The sequence below is a fragment of the Coffea arabica genome, chromosome 10e, assembly GCF_036785885.1.
Source record: "Coffea arabica cultivar ET-39 chromosome 10e, Coffea Arabica ET-39 HiFi, whole genome shotgun sequence".
Classification (NCBI taxonomy): Eukaryota; Viridiplantae; Streptophyta; class Magnoliopsida; order Gentianales; family Rubiaceae; genus Coffea; species Coffea arabica.
In genome coordinates this window covers 42,216,523-42,237,145 of record NC_092328.1, presented here as the reverse complement: position 1 = coordinate 42,237,145, position 20,623 = coordinate 42,216,523, and the positions used below count along the sequence as shown (strand labels likewise).

The following is a 20,623-nucleotide window of genomic DNA, read 5'->3' as shown; positions in this document are numbered from 1 at the left end:
ATCTAACAAAAGTCAACTAGGAATAGTGTCGTGCGCGGGTGTCGTACCACCGTTTTCTCTCTTGTTTGTTTCACTTGTGCACTAATCCTCAAATGTAATTCCTTTAACAATATAATTATTCACTCTTAGTAATCTAGTATAAGTTTCTTAAATCTCCACTTAACCGTTTTGACACGAACTTTCGATTCGCGCGCGATAAGGCGCAATTTAGGAGTAATTCATGTAACGATAATACAATTAACTAATAGTAGGGTAAATAATTATAAAAATAATTATTTTAAAAATAAAACATGAATCCTCACAAGTATTAATTCCTCAAATCTCCAATTAGTTTGTACCGGCACGACTTTTGGGAAACTATCGACGCGCGCGCGGTAAAAGCTTAGCTTAAACTCACTCACCTCTAATCCCTCCATTAACTTTTCTTAGCCTACTATTGATCATTCTTAATTCTCCATGATTATTGCACTCTTGGATCGAATATCGCTTCGAAAAACGTGTATTCGCTATTCCTTACTAGACGAGCCGCAGAAAATTAAATTTGCTAACGGGACGTTTTAAAAATATAAGTGAGGCATTGGTTCATGTAAATGGATATAAAATGGTTGAAATAAATTATTCGGAGAAAACAGGTGAATAAATAATTAAACAAGCCAGTAAAATAAGATAAAATAAGAAAATTTTTTAGTCCTCACACTCCTCTCTAGAACTCTTTTAGTCAAAATCTCCTTTATCTCTCCATAGGAGAAAGAACAAACTGGTCTTTCTCCATTGGAGGGAGCCCTCTCTCTAGTTTTTAGTTTTTTTTGTGTGAATAAATTCATTCTTAAAGTTTCCTAATGGGAGATTCTTCTCTTCTAAGATCTATGAGTGAGAGTTTTATTTTCTCATAAATTCTTCTAGTGAGAATTTATTTTCTCTCCTAGTTTTTTCATTGTGAGAATTTTTTATTTTTATTTTTTTTGTGAAATTTGAGATTTTGTAAATCCAAGATCTAGTTTTTCAGATCTACAATTTCTCCATTATTGTTAGATCTATTTTTTTGGATTTGAACCAATTTTAATCAGATCTGACTGTCAGAAAACATGCACAGATGCATTGAGTTACAATAATTTATCTGGATAGAAGATATGTAGGAGTATCAATGTTATTTATTTGTGTTGATTTCTTAAATTTATTATATCTATTGATTTCAGATCTATATATATTTGTGTCATGTTTGTTTGATGTATTTTCTGTCATTTGTACAAATTTATTAAATGAAATGATCTTTTCTATCAAAAAAATATTTAAAAGATTAATGTCACTAGTAGTTATAGAAATTATTCCAATACAACACATAGTGCTGATCTCTATTTTGATGCCTAATAATAGATTTATATGAATACCACACTATTTTTTATATGAAAAAAAGGACAATCAATGTCAAAATCTTAAATTTATAGACAAGTAACTTGAATATAGATATATTATTGTCAAACATAATAAGAAGGTTTCAAGCTCAAACTTAGCTGCAACATTGATTGTGATTCAAATTTAAGTAATTTGTAGGATCACAATATGAGTGTATAATCATATGATATCATAACAGTAATACAATCTGAAAATTGATCTAATTATCTTACAAAGTTTTTAAGGAATTAAATCCTGTGTCAGACCCCACAATTGGATAATCTAGTCTTATTTATAAAGGAGGATTTCTTGGCATGATAAAGCACTCAATAAATGCAGTTCATCCCACTAGCATAATTATAGTTATATAAGACATGATAGGGTTTGGGAACATATGTGCCCAAGTGTGACTAGTTTATGTAGACTAAATGCCATAAAATTTTAGGTATTTAAAATACTTAGAAAATTAGAATAAAAAATCTCAGTAATTGTTCTCTATGATTAAATTAGGCTAAGTCTAATTTTGTTTAGAATTTTTCTAATCATACAATCCTACTAACTTAGACTCTTAAAATTAAACCCTGGTTTGAAAACTCGAAATTTGTTGTTCAGGGGGAAAGCTGACTTTTTACCCATTAAGAATTTGGCCCTTAAAACTATTTTTATTGAATCCAAATAGGGTACTTCCTTATTTACATGTAATATCATTTAGGTAAATGCCATTTACTTAAATGATATTACACGGAAATAAGTCCTGAATGCTGATAATCTGAAGTCTGAATACAGTTTATTCAAACCTCAAATACCCAAAGACAATTAGTTAAAACATTTTACCACATCTCCAGACACTTGTCTTTCATCTACCACGTGTCAGGTCATGTGACTCTTCTCTGCCACATGTCATCTTGTGATGACACTTGTCAACCAGCACAACACGTGTGACATACTGAGGTGAAACGTGTTATCACCTTCATCTTCCGGCGTTGACTCATCTTTTTCATGAACAAATATAAATAGCCCTCTTCTCATTTGTACATCAAAATTTAGGAGCACTTACCTATACTCAGAGAGGGTAAGAAAGTAATCTCAGATAAAAAGGATAGAGTGTCCTAAAAGATATGAAAAGAAGGTCATAATAAGAAAATAGTGTTAGAAAAAGGTCAACCTTACCTAACAATAAAAATATCTAAATGAGTGCCTATTCAAATTCATGTAGATATATACTGTGTCCATATAAATATTATAATGGCCAAATATTGTTATATTATAACTGTATAGTTTTAGATCTACTCTCCATACAGTAATTATGTTAAAACCAAACCAAGTGAAATTTAAGATTACTACTCTTATGTGTCTAAATACTTCCATAACCCATGCTCTTATTTTGTTTAAGTGAAAAATGACCATATATGATTAATGTACAATTATTATATCAAATACGTGATGATTATACTTGATCATTGAATCAGTTTACAAGTGATTTGAATCATTTGTCAGTTGTGATTTTATTGCATTAGAAAATGTTCATGAACTTGTCTTGCCAAAAAATGAAATCGTGATTGCATGTATTTGACTGTATCAGTTATGTACTTTATTGCACTAATACTACTGGTTATTTTAGTGTCGTGCCTTGATCCATCAAGCAAGTAAGAACTATGTTGAATGTCATTGCACACACTAATCCATAACCTAGTACTTGGACAGGAAGTTGTCTATTTATTAGGTTGGGAGTGAAAAGTACTTTTGGAACTGACCTATTGATTGAGAGTAAAAGGCTAAGCTCATGATGGTGGTATAAAGTGGAACTGGGCAATCACTAGCAATTATAATGTCGTATCCTTTATTGTGTTGTGATTTATTTATATATTTTTCCTTTGCTTATCGGGTATTATTTATATCAGGTCTATTATATAGTTAAAACTTAAACATATGGGCCTCACTGAACTGTGTTAATTCACCCCAATATTAACAGCTTTTGTAGATGCTGATTTGGATGTTGAGATGCCATAGGATGACTAGGAATCAGTAGATTAAGTTTTTGTTGAATCTCATGTAAAAAGACTAGGAGTGAAGAGTGTTTGGTTTGTTCTGCTGCTATGTGTTGTAACTTTTCCATTGTAAAATTTAATAAAAGAACTTATATTTCAACAAATAAACTATTGTGTTAGTCAAGTGAGCTTAACAAGAGTTAACCAGTACACTATTAGTGAAACCTTGCTAGGGGTGGATGTGATAATTAGTGGCGTCAGAACCTAGGTTTTTTTAAAAAATCAGATATAAAACATAGACTTCTTTCTTATGTTTTAGGAAAAATCAGATATAAACCTAGGTGTGATTAATGAACCGTAGACTTCTTTCTTACTAACGAAATAACAATGTAAATATTGTATCTACATCTTTATAGTGCTAACAATGTGAATAAAATAGATGATGTACTTTAGGACTTTGGGTACCTACTTGTATAAGTATGTTTTACTTGTTATGCAAAATATGATGTCCTGTATGAATCTTGTATTAATATATAGAATGTGACATTGTAAATACTAAATCTCTGTGCATATTTATTAAAATTTCTTTTATGTAAATAGGGTGGTCAGAACCAGAAATCAACAAAAATGGTCAAGAGAAAGGGTAAATAAAATTGGAGCTACTCTAGATAGAGTTAGCCAAATCATGGGACAACAAATGAATCATACGGCAAACCCACAAATGCACCCTAATTTGCCATCAAACAATGACCATGCTAATTGTCACGCCCCAAATCTGGGTCCCTGGACTGGATTTGCAACGTGGCACGCCGTATCTATGAGACCTTACTCCCATAAATACAAGGCATCATAACCATAACCTACAAAAATTCACTAAAATTTAAATCTTACATATACCAATGAGACACGTACACTTCAATAAATGATATCTACAAAATGCTTTATTCTAACTCCTCAGAATTTAAACATCTATCTATATACCTTTCTCACTTATCTTCTAAACATACACGAACTGACTTCCTTGATCTGCAAGAAAGATAAATGGACGTGGGTTGAGCGATGTATGCCCAGTAGGTAGTACTTACTCCCCTGTTGGATCATGTAGCTATATACATACTATATACATTTGCAAATTCAGTCACACCATACCACATGCATACAGTAATTACAAACATTTGTCATCTCATTTCATATATTACATAAACATATCTTATTGAAAGTGAGTGGCTTAAACATAAGTGGCCTCTGTCTGACATAGCACTTAGTCCCGTAGGTTCTAAAGGTGGCCCCCGCCGAACATAGTTTAGAAATACACATAATATGACATGATTGTACTCATTGAACATACTTGCAAATCATAAATTATATCAATCATGTCATCTCATTTCATAACATAGCTCATAAACAAGCACATACAATATCCGGCTTCTGAGTACTCAGCCTATAGATTAAACCCCTTCTAGGTGGGCGACCAATAGATTTCATGACTACCGATTGGTCTCATTACATATATGGGTCAATCGGCCGGACTTTATACCAGACTACCATGACCTTGTCAATCGGCCGGACTCTGTACCAGGCTACCATGACCTTGTCAATCGACTGGACTTTATACCAGGCTATCATGACAATTAGACAGGACTATAGCCCCTACCGTCTATTCCATGACTGTGTAGAGCTTTTCCGTAATATAAAATCATTTCACGCGTCACATGCACCTTTCTTTCGTTTCATGAAAATATGCCACTCATTCCATAAAATATTGCATAGCAAAATATTTCAAGTATTCGTAGTTTCATACTTGCAAAACATTTGAAATAGGCATACATGATCCATTTCTTCATATACCAAAATAAAGCTCTTACTGGAAAAATATTCATATTTAACATTTCAAAATACAGAGGGGTAAGCACCACCTACCTCAAACTTCTCTTTTGAAGAGATTCTTAGTGCACCCTTAAATTTGCTTCAAACCTATAACGAATAACATATGTATGTCTTAATCTGCTCATACATCCTAATTTAAAGTTCTTATTTCTATCTTGAATAACCCTAAAAAAGTATTTGATAAGTTTCCTAAAATGGAAGGTTTTTCTTTTTAGAAAGTTTTCTAATTTAGAAAGTATCTTTCTTTTTTTTTTTAGAAGTTGCCATAATTTGGTTATCCATAAAATAAGTATTATTTATTTATTCATTTAACTTATTATATATATATATACATACATATTCACTTTTGTAAAAAAAAATGGCATGTATTAGTTGAGGTCGAATTATAAAAATGGACGGCATCAGCATATTTGTGTTCACTTAAATTATTCTTTATGTGTTGTTACTTTTTAGGTTTATGATTCACTTGAACACTTAAAAGAGTCTTTGAGTTCATTTAATGAAATCTGGGTTTTATAATAACATTAGACTTTTAATATAAATACTTCGAGTTGTCTAATTAAAATTGGATTATTGCTAAAAATTTGGATTTTTTTTAAATAACTCAATTTATGAAAATGACTTGGTCTAGTTATTTTGGGCATTTCACTATATTATTATATTTTGTTGGGTTAACTCTAAAATGTTTTGGACTGAGTTCAAAATCCCATGGCCTGATTAATATCTTAGTCACTTTATTTTATTATTTTTTTCCCAAAAATTATCACCATACGTCAGCCATTGCAAACAAGAAGTTTCTTGGGTAATTCTCCTATACAAGTCCAGCAAGGTAGCGGTGGAAAAGTACTAAAGGAAATCTTATGCATTAAACCTCAAAGTACAAAGGAAGGTCTGCTATTTGTTTCTTAGTTAAATTATCTTTCCTCCCAAGCTATTTCCTTACTTTTCCTATAGACTTATCAATCCAAAATTAATAAAATACGTCTGAAGTAGTGATCATGGCCATAGTAATACTCATCCTTGAGATTTAACCAATTAATCACCATAGGTATTGGTGGTAATAGTATTAATATAAAATTTCGATGACTTCACTACTGCTAGTAATAATATTAAATTGCCTTAAAGGTTGTACATAGAAGCACAGTGCATCAATTCCACTTAGGCATATTCACTATCAAGTTCGACTAGAAATTCCTACCTAAATTCATGAGTTATGGTTCTAAAACTCATACTAGACCAAACACACACGTCCGTGGGGTAACCATGATATACCAAAACCTGTTACTTGATTGAATATATATTGAAAACAATGGCTTACTTGTTCAAGGCACAAAGTTGAAGACTGGTTTTCCTCCTTTGTTGCTCTACCCCTTTCTCGTACTCTTTTTTTTTTTCCAAGCCTAGGTCCAGGAGGTTCCATTCCCTTGGTTTCAACTTTTTCTTTTGTTGACCCCTTCTTTCTTCTTGTAAAAAAAATAAAAATAAAAAAATTGACTGCTATTAGACTAGTTATAATTGGAGTTAGTTCACACCACTTCTTCCTAAAATAACTCCGCCAACTCAAACTAACTTCCATCTCTTCCTACTTTATCTCCTAGTTTGTCTCCTATAATATCTACAAGTTCATGTTAATTCCTACTCTCACTTATCATGACTCTTACTATCACTTGGTGGTTGAGATAAGATAAGACATTAACATCATCCTCTATAGAGATAAATTAACTAAGTAAATAACTGGTAAAATAATTATTAACATTATTTACAGAAAAATACGGGGTTTCACACTAATGATGTAATTTTGGAAAGGCTTCTTAAGTTCCGCCCACCAAATTTGATGGAGAATTTAGTGATGGGAAAACTAAATTATAGTTTGAGGAGATGGAATGAATATTTGGAGTTCTAAATTACCCAAAGAAGAGTAAAATTAAGTTGCCACGTATCAACTCTTTGGCATAGCTCAGAAATGGTGGAGGACCATTTCCCTTAAGTGGGAACAAAACAAAACTCTACGTAGATGAATGAATTTTCTAAGAGAATTTAATGATAAATATTACCCTCGTCATCTTAAGGAAAAGAAGGAAGAGGAATTCCTTACCTTGAAACAGGATAGGATAAATGTAGCTCAATATGAGACCAAGTTTATGAAACTTTCTAAATTTGCACCATTGTTAGTTGCAACAAGGAAAATCATGTTAAATGATTTCTTAAAGGGTTGCATTGGAAAATTTAGGATGCATTAGCTACTATGTGATAGAGATCTCTTCAAAAACAATAGAGCTAGCATTCAAAGTTGAATCTAGCAAAATTAGGAAACAAATAAAAATCCAAATTAAACCTATCTCCCTACAATGGCAACAAGGTGTGACAGATAGGGAAATGTTAAATTCAACGAAGAGGTCTATGAGGCTTGGCATTTCAAGCACAATTCATGAATAAAGTTAATCTAGGAAAGTCTGGTTCTAGTAGCCAAGTTGGACAAAAAGATGTTTGTATGTATTGTTAAAGATCATGACACCAGAAAGGATAGATGTTGGCTAAAATTTGAAAAATGTATTGAATGTGGGAGTGAGGAACACTATATTAAACATTGTCTAAGAATGAGGGCAATAAATGATTCCTCTGAAGAATAGAAGAAGAATAACTCAAACAATAAGGTAAGGATTCAAACTCAAGTTTTTACCATGGAAGGGAAAGAGATTGCAGAGGCTTCCAATGTTATGGATGGTGCGCTACTAGCCTGCCAACAAATAGCTAAAATACTTCTAGAACCTGATTCAACTCATTCATTTATTGCCCCTAATTTTGCAAAGATGATGGGTAAACCTATTTAGCTCATTTTGCAGAATAGGCAGCTCGATTCATATCTTATTCGAGTAGCTCGTTTGGGCTTGAGAAGAATGGGCATATATGTCATTTCATAATTTAAAGGAAATAGAAATAGGATTTAGGGGTTAGGTTCTGTTCTTCTATCTTCACTTCTTCAACCAAATCAATTACCATACTATTTTTCTCCCAAATCCCAAATTTCCAATCCCTCTACCATTGCCCACAGTTCACACTACCGTTGAAACATCGGCCATTGTGAACCTAGCCATCTTCAACCATTACTGCAAGCTTCTTCACTCAACCACCTTTCACTTGCCATCTCTTCTCTACCAAAAACCACCGCAGGGAGCTTCTCCATTTGTCATGGCCAACCACCACTATGCAAATCTTCTCCATTTGTCATGGCCAACCACCATTTGTCATGGACTTTAATCTTATGATATTTTCTTGAGAATAAACTGAGAAACTAGAAAAGAAAGAGGAAAACCCAAAATTAAAAGAATTGAAAGGCTAAAAAAATTATATTTTAGGAAAGTGATTTGAATATTTTTTTTAATCATTTAAAGAGAAGATAGATCTTTGCAATTCCTCTTTTTTAATTTCAATAATTAAGGTGAAGATTTTTGTGGGAAAGAGGAAGAATTAAATAAAGAAAAAAGAGAAAAAGAAAAAAAAGAAAGGAAAACAAGGTAAATGAAAAGTCAAAATAATGCAAGGGCAATTTTGTCCTAAAGGGGGTTAAGTGAGCAAAACTAAAGATTAGGGGGTAAACTGAGAAATAGGGTATTCTTTAAGGGGATAAAATGTGATTAACCCATAATTTATTAGCTAAGTTTATTAGTTTTAGCATTACTAAAATTAATTTTTAACCTCTACTTTGTACCCAAAGTACATACAATACTTTGTTAATTGGGCAGGTAGGCCAAATATGTCTTTAAATTTGGCTGTATGATACAACACTTAATCCGACTTGATAAATTTGGCTGTAAAAATTTGGCTACATATCTCCTTTGGTCTAACGCAAATTAGCTCTAACGCAAATTAGCTTTACAATTTAGAGATTTATAGGTTCAAGATTTGGCTAGTTTTAACTCTTAATGCTATCTATTATCACAGTTACTATGATCAATAAAATTTTGGTAACTGTTTTGATTTTGTCCTAATGTAGGAGTAGAACTTTTATTGCTTTGTAATACAAAACTATTTTCTCCTTTCTTTTTTGGCTCATGCTTTTCTTGCCTTTGGGTTTGTGCTGTTATACACTAATGAATCTTGTAATGGTAATAGCAAATTGATTAGTTTTTTCCCTTAAAAAAATAGGTATGGACAATCCTCCATTTCTTTCACATCAAGGATCATCATCAAGTCATGTTATGGAGGTTGGTAATGAAGTTGCAGATCAAGAACCTAAACTCAAGGAAAATACTGATGAGATGAGTGAAAAAGGATTGGATTTAGAAATCTTAGAAGACCAACCAAATGAAGGAGCAGAAATGGTGCAAAAAGGTCCTAATGAAGGAGCAAAACCATTTGAATAAAAAAAAACAAAGAAAAAAGAAGTCAAAGATATGGGAGGATATGATAGTAGTGAAGCAGGCTGATGGAACATTCAATGTGCAGTGCAATCACTAGCTACAAGGAGATGTTTGTCAAGAGTGCATCTGGAACCACGTCTTAGCGCAGTCATCACCTGAAAAATTGTCTACAAAAGAAGCTAGCCCTTAGGGAGGAAAATCAAAAGAGGCAGCAGGTCTTGTCCTTCATTGAAGGACCTTTAGATGATATTACTTCAATCACAATTTTGTTTTATGATCATGCTAAGGCACAAGAGTTAGCAGCTCATATGGTTCTTCTACATTAGTATCCCTTCTCTATGCTGGACGATGTAGTTTTTAACAAATTAATGAAAGCTGCAGCTCCGTTTTATAAATAGATTAACTGGCACACAGGAAAGGAAGATTATGTGACTGCTTACATACTTGAAAAGAGAAAGCTGAAAAATGTATTAAAAGGTGGTAATAGGGTTAGTATAACTATAGATTTATGAAAATTTGGGCAAAAAATTCAATACATGGTTATGACAAGGCATTTTGTCGATAGTGATTGAGTGTTGCAAAAACGTGGTACTGAATTTTTGTAATTTCCTACCTCCTTACACATGAATAATTATTGTCAATGCTCTAAGTAAGTGTTTTCTTAAGTGGGGGACTGAGAATAAGGTTTCTACTATAAATGTAGACAATCTTCTTATAATGATGTATGCATTGGGAGACTTAAAAAAGATTCTTCTCTAAGAAAAAGGGTTAAGTACTGGAGGAAAAATTCTTCATGTTAGGTATTGTACACATATACTTAATTTGCTTGTTTAATATGGGTTTAATCAAACTGTTGATATAATTGATGTTGTCTAAAAGGGGCTAAGCATTTGAAAAGAGTCTCGCCTCAATGACTTTGCCAAAAAAAAGAAAAAACAGCTTCAGTTGCTTTCTGAGAAGCTCATTTTAGACTGTCCAACTAAGTGGAACAACACCTATCTGATGTTGGTTTCAACTCTAGAGTTTAGGGATGTATTTTCAAGATATGGGGTCATTAATCTTGGGTTTCACTATGTCACAAGAGAGCATGAGTAGATAAAAGTTGAAGAAGTGTATAAATTTTTGGGTATTTTTTCTAGGTATATTGATGAGATTAGATATATTCTTTATGAACTCTATAATGAATATGTGGATACATCTCATCTCATGGTGAAGAACCACAAAGGCAAGCAGTGAAACAAAAACATACAGAAATTACAAGTCAATTTACCCAAGGGGCCGCTAAAAAGGTTGGAGTTAATATCCTAACTAGGAAAGAAAAATTTCAGATGGTTGTTAGTGAAATTGATAAGGCTCCCCCTGAAAAATCAGATTTAGATGTTTATTTGGAAGAAGATAGGTATGTTTATGATGCAAATACAAATCTTGACGTCTTGACTTGGTGGAAAGGGGAAAGATAGAGGTTTCCTATATTGTCAAGGATGGCAAGTGATGTAATTACTATTCTAGTTACAATCGTGGCCTCCAGTATCTACTTTCAGTGTTAGTGGTAGAATAATCGATGATGGATATACTTCTATGTCAGTTGAAATGGTGCAAATACTACTTTGTGGCAATGATTGGATCCATAGTCTTCATGGGTTAAAAAATAAGTCTCATGTAAGTAAAGTATATCTTCTACTACTAGTTTATTTTGGTACCTCATTTTACCTTGTTAAGTTGTAACTTTCTTGTTTTCGTTCTGTAGGAACCACTAGATGTTGCCAAATCATCTACAATTGAAGCAATTGATCTCCCTCACATGTGAAGGCTGTTTTCTGAAATATGAGATTCTAGACCTTGTTGAAGTTCAATTTGCGAAGTTAGACCTATCTGAAGTTGTTTTTTGGTTTATTGGTTGCTCAAATTTGTGACTGCAGTTGACTTTGTATGGAGGATTTTCTGAAATTTGTGATTTGTGAAACTGGACTTGGTCAAATTTTTAGTTATCTGCCATTGTCTTGTTTAATTATTTGGCTGGACTTTGTGTCTTTATTGACTTGAAAAGAATTTGATCAAATCTGTTGACTATTGCCTATTGGAACTTGGAATTTGTGAGGCATGTTGTTTTGCAAAAATGCGAATTTGCAGGTTTAACTTTGACATTGTTTTAGGTGTTTGTTATTGGCTTATTGCTTGTGAAGTCAAAGATGACATATTTTTTGTGCAATTAATTTGTGATTGTGAATGGCAACTTGGCAAGTTTGATATTTTTTGGATAGGGTGTGGCATTTGTTTGATCAAACTTGTATGATTGAAGTGTGGCATTTGTTTGAATATCGTCAAAATTGATGCAATTGTTTGATAGGGATTTCGAACTCGAGCTCAAGCTCATGCGAGCTTGACTCGTTTGTGATAAACAAGTCAAGCTCGAACTCGAGCTCAAACTCCAGTCACATACCCCATTCATCGAGTCGATCTCGAGCACACTTCAATGGTCATTTAATTAGTGAAGCGAGCTTGAGCTTGACTCGACAGAGGTACAAGTCGAGTTCGAGACTCGACTCGACTCAATTAACAACACTAGTTAGGGAGATTTAGAGGAGGAAGACAAGGTGCTGATGGGTGGCTTTTTTGGACTTTTGTTTTTTGAGGTGCTAAGCCTTTTGTTTTAGTTGAGTCTTCTGTCCATTCATGAAAAAGTACTTTAGCACCATCCACCTTCTGTTAAGTCAAAGGGAGTGACCGTTTTTTTATGAATATCGAGGGTGTATTGGTAATTTAGCCAAATTATAACGGAAGAAAATAAAATTAATTCAATACTTGATTTTGTGTTGTGCTATAAATAGGTTTTTTTTTGTTTATAATTTTTCTCCTTTTTTTGGTTTATAATTGTTTTTCTCTTTTTTGGTTGTCGCTTCATATATATCAACATCAAAGCAATTATCATCCAATTGAGGAACCTTGCGATATGTATGGAAGAAAGGCCTAGTTAGTTTATTATTTCTATAGTTTACTTAACTCAATGTATCCAATACTTGCAAATTAGAGACAAATAGTTATATCTTTAGAATAATTTCAAAAACCTCCACTAAGGTTTTGTTTTTGAGAGTATTGCTTGGCACCAAATTTGAAAAATCTCACTGGCCCCCTTATTTGAAAAATCCATTTCAAAATATTATTTTAAGAAACTCATCTTGTGACAGAGTATAATCTCATTCCACATTTACTCTCTTGTTGTCTTACTCTTTAGTATATAACTTTTTTTTATGCTAGCCCTTTATTTTATTAATATGTAAAAATAAAGGAAGGAGGGGGACTACACGAAAAGTCAAAACCTCCAATATATGGTGATAAAAAATTAACAAATAAAAGGTGAGTACTACTCCCTAACATATATCATAATTTAAAAATTTTGAGTATATTAATAATAATTTAAAAATAAAATCCAAAAGCATGAAGGTTTAATTCTAATGGGACAAAATATAGTGTGCTTTTGAAATACGAAGAGTTAATATTTCAAAGTTTATTTGAAGTTTCTGCAAGCTACAAAAGTTTTCTTTTTACTGAAAAGTGTTTTTAGTTAATTTAAGGAGTTATATAAATTGTTTACTTTTTCTAAAATTTTTTATTTTTGGTCCATATCGATAGTTTGAAAACTAGAAAAATAGAAACTGCTGAAAATTATATATAAACTTGTTTTGTGATGCTTTCGAGTTGGTACAAAAAGTTATTTTCATTGTTATAAAATATTTCAAATTATTTTTGTAAGAATTGTAAATTATTTATGATTTTAAATTTCTTAATTTTTTGTCCAAACTAATGACATAAAATTTTATTAAAGGGTTTTTTTACCCTATTATTAACTTTTTAATTTCAATTAAAGAACCATATTGACCAAGTTTATAAAAACTAAGAAATAAAATTGATGTATACCAACAATTAAGAGTCGACGAGACAAAGGTAAATTTAGAATGAGATTATATTCTTTTTTAACAAAATGAGTTCCTTTTTAATATTATACTTCGAAGTGGGTTGCAAAAGTTAGGGAAAAAAACCAAAGAGAGGGAGACAAGTGAGATTTTTGAAAATCCTAAAGCTCCAAGCAATATTGTGAAGGAAAATTCGCCTATTTTGTTCCTAAACATTTTCACTAAAACCGATTTAGTCCTTTATTTTTTTTTCCTCCCAATTTAGTCCTCAAACAATTTTTTTTCATTCCAATGTTGGCCGCCCACGACGGTGCCGCTAGATCTTGCGTGTTAGTGGTGCTGAAGAAGGGGTAGAATAGTTAGCTCACATTAGATTTTGTAATTTTAGGGATTTGAACGAATTCCCTAGTGTTTTTCTCTCAAAATCTCACAAAATTGCTAGAGGAAGGAACTGGGAACTAAGGATCCTTGTTGCTAACCCTCAACGTCAAGTGAAATACACTAAAGAAGGAACTTCGTCAATGGCACTAGAAGTTCATGCAGCATTGAACACTCGAGTAATCATTGTTGATCAAGGAACCAATCGTTAGGGATGCCAGGAGGAAGGATGGAATTCTACAATGGGGATAAGGCTATATTTTGTCACTGCCGTGAAGCATGTTGAATTGTGATAACGTGGACAGTAGCCAAACCAGGTATCTGATAACAAGCATCTCCAAGTTCACCATGTATTTGCCTCCACACATGTGAGAGATTTCGAGTTTATCATCCTTGCACCAGCTTGCAATATTGGCAGCAGTATCAAATTTTACTTTCTCCAGCTTTTTCTGGATTTTTGGGCAAATATTGTAAGTCATCTTCTTCATCCATTACCTTTTTGTTCTGAGCCTTTCCATTAAGTGGATTCTAATGGTCTCAAGCAGTCCTCAGATCGGCTTCTCTCTTGCATCCATTATCATTGAGTTGAAAAGAATATCACACTTTGGAGTGGTCTAGAAGTGTGATCTTGAGCAGTGATAAGGTGAGTATGTTATCATTCCATGCATTTCCATCATACTCCCTCAAGGACTCCATTTGGTTCTCAAACATCCGCGCGTAGGAGGACCTCGCACAAGGTCCAGAATCTTTCCTTTAAGGCTTCACTAGGATGCAACTTCTTGAAATTGTTATGCAAGTGCCTAACACAATGGCTTGGCTGTGCTCTATATCAGGAATTACTTCATGAATTGCAATTCCAAGTCCCTAAAATTAGAGGAAAACAAAAGAAAAGGAAAACAGAAACCCAAAATCCGGAGTTAGCCTCTTAAATTAATCAAGCAACATAAAACAAATTCAATAACATATTATTCTTTTCTCTAAATTCTTCAACTATTATTCTTTTGTTAAGCCTTAGAAAGTCAGCATACTTCCTTGCTAAGAAGCCTGAGATAGCTCTCTTGTGGAAAAATGTCCCACCGCATACGTGTTCTGGTTCCATTGTCCTGATAGCAAACGAGGCATCACCAGCTTCTACTTTAGAAGCAGAAAGCATCCACTTGCAGTGTTCAGTCTTGCATTTCACCCTCATTCTCCCCTTATCATGTTTCATCCACTTAATGTCCTTACCCTACTTGATTGCATGATTCTCAAAGCCATCTTGAATACATACTTGTTATCAAGTCCCTGCGCTACATAAAATTTTGGAACATCTATATCAATTTCTAGTCTAAACATCACAACTCTTGGTTTCTTCCTTACACTATCTACCTCAGAGGAATTATGGCAACTCCTTTGCTCATCTCACGCTATAGAATTAGATCCTTCTTCATGGACTGGGATATGATCTCCCTCATCAAGGTGTAAGTCTGTTTGTTGAAGTTGCCTTTGCAATGGTAATCACTATCATGGAAGCTCCTTCATTTTCTCCATATAAACTGGTATAGCCTCAAGGTTAGCCAGGTCTACATCCTCAAAACTGATGTTTACAAAGAAGTCATCTTTATCTACTATATTTACACCATTCTGACCACTAGTTCCATCTAAACCCCTATTCCTATTACTACCTACGGATCCGATGCGAAACTCATCAGCAATGTAAACTTCAACTTCTCCAGTCTACTTGCCAATGCAAAGCCGTATCAACTACATCATCATCACTGTCTATACCCTTCAAAAGAAATGAACCATCTTGCTGGGGAATTCTATGCATCATTTTTGCATTCCTACCCTATCCAAGTAGATAGCAATAATCACCTACAATTGCTTTGTTTATTTGTCATGGTAGTGACCCTCTTATAACTTTCCATATTGCCCTCCACATACTTAGGAGTCACCACCATGATAGATTTTTAGAGTAAAGAAATCATCCTCTTGTCCTTTTTTTTTTCTCTAAAAAAATTAAATAATTAATAGCACCATTGACTTTCCTTATCACTTTGTCTCATTTTTTTTAGAACATGAAAGCAACAACATATGAAAGTTGGCAACCAAAGGGATCCATCGCTGTAAACAACTCTTAGTTATATTTATATATAAAAAAAAATTAACCTTTCACCATCCCTAAATTTAACCACGGAGGAGATATATTTCAAACAACCTAACCCCACATTGTTCCTTTAATCAATCAACCCACTTGCTTAATAGTCACATCCAAGTTCTAAAACAAAAGTTCAATTTCAACTAAGTAGGGTCTAATGAAAGCTTAAACCACGTCGTTGCTACGTTCATTTGCCATTCTTGTCACCTTTTGCTTTCTCCACCCTTAAAGATCCACCTCTGGTCGTCAAATTTTATCTCTTATTTAATCAAACCCAGTCGCCAGTTCTAAACCCTAGCAGTAGCCTTTCGCAATTTATGAGATTTTGAGAGAAAAGTATCAGGGGATTCATTCTAATCTCTAAAATTAGAGAACCAGATGTGAGCTTCCTATATACCCCTTTCTAGGGGTGGAGCTGAACCGAGTAGCTCGACTTGAACTTACGAGCTACTCGATCAGAAGCTCGAGCTCGAGATTACTTGATCGAGCTCGATCTTGAGCTCGAACTGCTCGTTAGAGCTAGCGAGTCAAGCTCCATCTTAGACATTTGATACGCGAGAGCTCGACGACCTCTATCGAGTATTGCATAAAAAATAAAAAAAAAATTATATATAAAATTACTCATATAGGTAAACAACTTATGAAATTTACAATGAACCATTCTACCACTTTTATTTATTTGTGTGGACAAAATAGGAATTTCATAAATCATAATTCTTATTTCTTGTTTTTAGAGAACTTAGTTTGAAAACATTAAAAAGGAAAAAGTTCTTTAAGTTCTTTTAGTAGAGAGAGACCTCCCCACAGGCACTGGCTCATAATTCTGAGGGCTGCCTCTCAATTTAGGTAATAAATTTTTGTCTGGTGCAATGAACCGGGATAATTAAATTAAAAAGAATGGTCCACAAGTTGCATTCTTCTTTTGGGTGCTAGGACATCCTAATTTACGTAATCAAAAGGAATCCCAAGTGGGCCAAGTCCACTTTAGCTGATAGAGGTTTTCCACCATACCTATTATGAATCAGCCAGTTCCCATCGAGCCTTTCTTCCTCTTTTCAACTCCCAAGTCACGTCTCCTCCTCGTTGGCTTCTTGTAGATTCGGTGCAAAATTTCACCGGCAAAGACCGTCGCTGGCTCGTAGCTTAGTAGCGAATCTGGTGAGGGGTAAATTTCAAAGACCGTTGCTGGCTCATTACCCACTTACCCCATCTGTCTCCCTTGAAGTTGGAGGTTTTCAGCACCACCTTAGCTTGGGCTGCTGGGAAGCTGTCAAGGGTGAAAAGGTATGAATATAAAATAAGTTCAACTTCTTCTATTGCTGTTGATTTGATGGTAAAGTTTTGATGGTCTTTTGCTTACATGGCTATTTTGGCTATTGAGAAATTGTCATATTAACTAGTTTGATACTGTTGATTTTAGAGTGCTTGAATCACATGGTTGGCATTTGCATTGAAATGAAGCAAAATGCATGTTTTAATATGAATTGCTATTTTATTGAAGGAAAGCATAGTTTTTTGCACTCAATTTTTGCTGAATTCTGGTCTAGAAAACAAAGGTTTTCGAGCTCATTTTACGAGCTTAGCTCGAGTACTCGAGCTCGAATCTTATACGAGTTCGAGCTCGAATTGTTTTTAACTATTTCGAGTCGAGCTCGAGTCTGAAGTTTGAGGTTTGCTCGATCTCGAGTAGTACTTATAACCTTCGACCTACCATACTCGAGCTTGACTCGACTCAACAGCATCCTTACTTTCCTTGGCATCACTAACAGGCAAAATCTGATAGTGTCGTCGTGTGAGCCCAGCATTGGAACATTAAAAAAAAAAATTTTGACTGAGGACTAAATTGGTGAAAAAAAACAATAAAGGACTAAATCGGTTTCAGTGAAAAAGTTTAGGGACAACTTAGGCAAAATTACCCTATTGTGGAGGTTTCTGAAATTATCCCTTCCAACCTGGAGTGTCCTCCCACCATAGCCGTCTCCTCCCTCGCGAGTCTGCCTTTCATTCTTCTTTCCTCGCTCTCCTCTCCTCTCCAAATTTCACCACCACCACCGGTGCATATGATATGAAAGCCTCCTCGTCTTCTTCGCCTTTTTATTCTTCCTTTTCCTTCTCTTGAATCTCTGCCACCTATTTGCTGTTTAGTGAAGAGCCTTCAAAGAGAGAATTTTGAGTTAAAGATTGATTTGTTATTTCTGCCTTACTGTGCAATTTCCCATAAGTTGGAACGGTAACTTTGTTTATCTAATTACTTGTTTATACACTAAAAGTCTCTGAAAATCATGGTGAAAACCTCCGTTCATCGATATTACTGGTTGACTCGGTAGACTCGGCAGCTCTTTTGAGTCCCGGACTTGACTCAGGCCGAATCTTCCGAGTCTGAACGAGTTTGCACCGGGTCTACCGTCCCCGGGAAATGGGGGACGGTCGCGGAGCTGAAGCAGAAGTTCCGTGATGACTCAGCTGAGACTTTGAACCTTGCGTCTTACCGAGGATATCTGCATAGTCCTTGTGCATTCATTGTGTGTTTCGTATCAGTGGCATTTTCGGTTTCAGCTTTCCTATTGAAATTGCTCATTCACCTCAACATTGTGCTTTGAACATGGCCGCAACCTCCTCGTCTCTGGCATGAGATTTTGAGTCTTGCCTCAATAGTTGGGGAAGTTTATTGTTTGTCGAAAACGAATTTGTTTCCCTTTATAATATATTTACTAAGTTTCCGCACTTGTTTAATGATAAAATCAGAATTTTACTCGTCTTGTTGCATTATCTTAAATGGAAATGGGTTGAAAATTTTCTAGATTCGTCAAGAAGAATAATGGACAATGTTGGATTTGAATTTGCATTAGGCATTGACTGGTAAATTTTAGAATTTAGCTGGATAATCTTGAGTGGAAGAAGGGACCAATATACTAGACCTTAAAATGGCTTGTGCAATCATTTTAATTCGTGCTGTTCCTTGAAAACCAACAATTTTTTTAATATGTAAATCAAGCAGATGAAGAAGGTTCAATCACAGAGTGGTTGCTTAAGATTGTTATGTAGCATTGACGGGTGGCCTTACATATTTGAGTGGTCTTGAGGTCTGTAGTTTGATAATGCGTGGGGGTAACCTCTTTTTTGCTTTTCTTCCCCCCATCTTTAAAGGTGGTATAGCTAGTTCATTTAGGTCTCTAGGAGGTGCTATCATTGCAATGCTCTATTTATCTTAGTTCTCAAGCATATAATTCAAACTAATGCTGTGTTATTGTAAAGTAGACTTGCCATGCTTGTGATGTTACTCTTGAATTTTGATCTTCCTTGATCATTCTAGTTCACCTAGCTACAATTTGATAACAGAGCTGTTCAAATCACATTGCTTTTCTCTTCTCATGCTTGCATGTGCTGACCAAACTCTGATCTTCTCATGCTCGCATGTACTGACCAAATAGCATTACAGAATCTAAATGGGAAGAGATTGACTCCATATTTGTTCTCCCTTGTTACAAGCTTCTATATCCAGCTTTCCTCACAATTTTCTTTCTCCCAGTGCTCTGATTGAGGAGGTGTCTCAAACCAGCATTCTTTCATGGATAGGAAACGGAAATTGCAAGCAGAAGAATTAGGCACACCTCCACCAAAGCTTAAATGGCCAAGTCAAGGCTTTGCTCTAGAGTATATTTTTCCCGCTAATGCTGAGTCAGATGTAATAGATAAAGGGGAGTTAAGTGGAATATCAACAGCTGAGGAGTCAGAACAAGAGTCTGCCAAAGATAGCAACAGTGTTGCTGCTGATGCTGACTCGAGCATTTCTGTGTCTAACGAAGCTGAAGTAGGAGCTGGTCATGGATATTTCAAAGAATATTCATCTGACAAGCCTGTCAATTCTTCTGTTGACTGGGGAGGCGATTGTTCCAAGCATGCCTTAAATTCTTCTGAGAGCAGTTTCATAACGGAATCAAGTTCCCATATTCTGGAATCACCATCTATTGGCAACAAGCATGATTTTCCCCATCATGATATCGGCCTGAAGTCATCCCTGAATTATGAGGAGCACCTCCTGGAATTTGGAAGTCATGGCGATTGCAGTTGTCCAGAATGCGGAGCTGGCTTTGAAGAATACACAGACAAGGAACTTGAAGAAATGCTTTATTCTAATGGGGTGAATCCCAATAATTATGTTCTTTCTTCTGGAAGATGGACTCTCAACCAAGGTAACCATGTTAAGCTGAAAGACCGTTCTTCTCATGTTCTGTTTTGTCAACATTATTTGAATGCAAGGTTTTTTTTTTTATCATGTAACTTGAAGTTCTTCACTGTCTTAATTCATTCCTTTCTGCCTAAATCATTTCCTTATTACAGAACATGCACTTAATGTGAAATTTTTTGCATTATCTGAATGCAGATACTCAGCAAAGCACCAAGAAGTTAACCATTGATAAAGAGTTCGAGCAGTACTTTTCCATGCTTATGCTGTGACCCAGTTCTTTTGAACACGAGCATTTTATGTACATTATTTAATAATTGATGTTGTATGCATTTACTAACTAGACGAATGAAGCTTCTCATTTTAATCCTTTCTTTTGTCAA

At 34.5% G+C, this 20,623-nt stretch overlaps 1 protein-coding gene across 2 annotated transcripts; it reads left to right on the top strand.

Annotated features, from left to right (window-relative positions):
- Positions 1-17,023: 17,023 nt before the first annotated feature.
- Positions 17,024-20,623, top strand: LOC113712487 (uncharacterized). 2 transcript variants are annotated; one of them, XM_072066702.1, is made up of 3 exons: positions 17,024-17,338; positions 19,584-20,247; positions 20,439-20,623. In XM_072066702.1, the coding sequence occupies exons 2-3, from the start codon at positions 19,623-19,625 to the stop codon at positions 20,510-20,512; spliced, it is 699 nt and encodes a 232-aa protein (XP_071922803.1). In that variant the 5' UTR covers positions 17,024-17,338; positions 19,584-19,622; the 3' UTR covers positions 20,513-20,623. The 2 variants fall into 2 exon arrangements, with proteins under 2 accessions (XP_071922803.1, XP_027091742.1); XM_027235941.2 differs by lacking the exon at positions 17,024-17,338 and adding an exon at positions 17,975-18,284.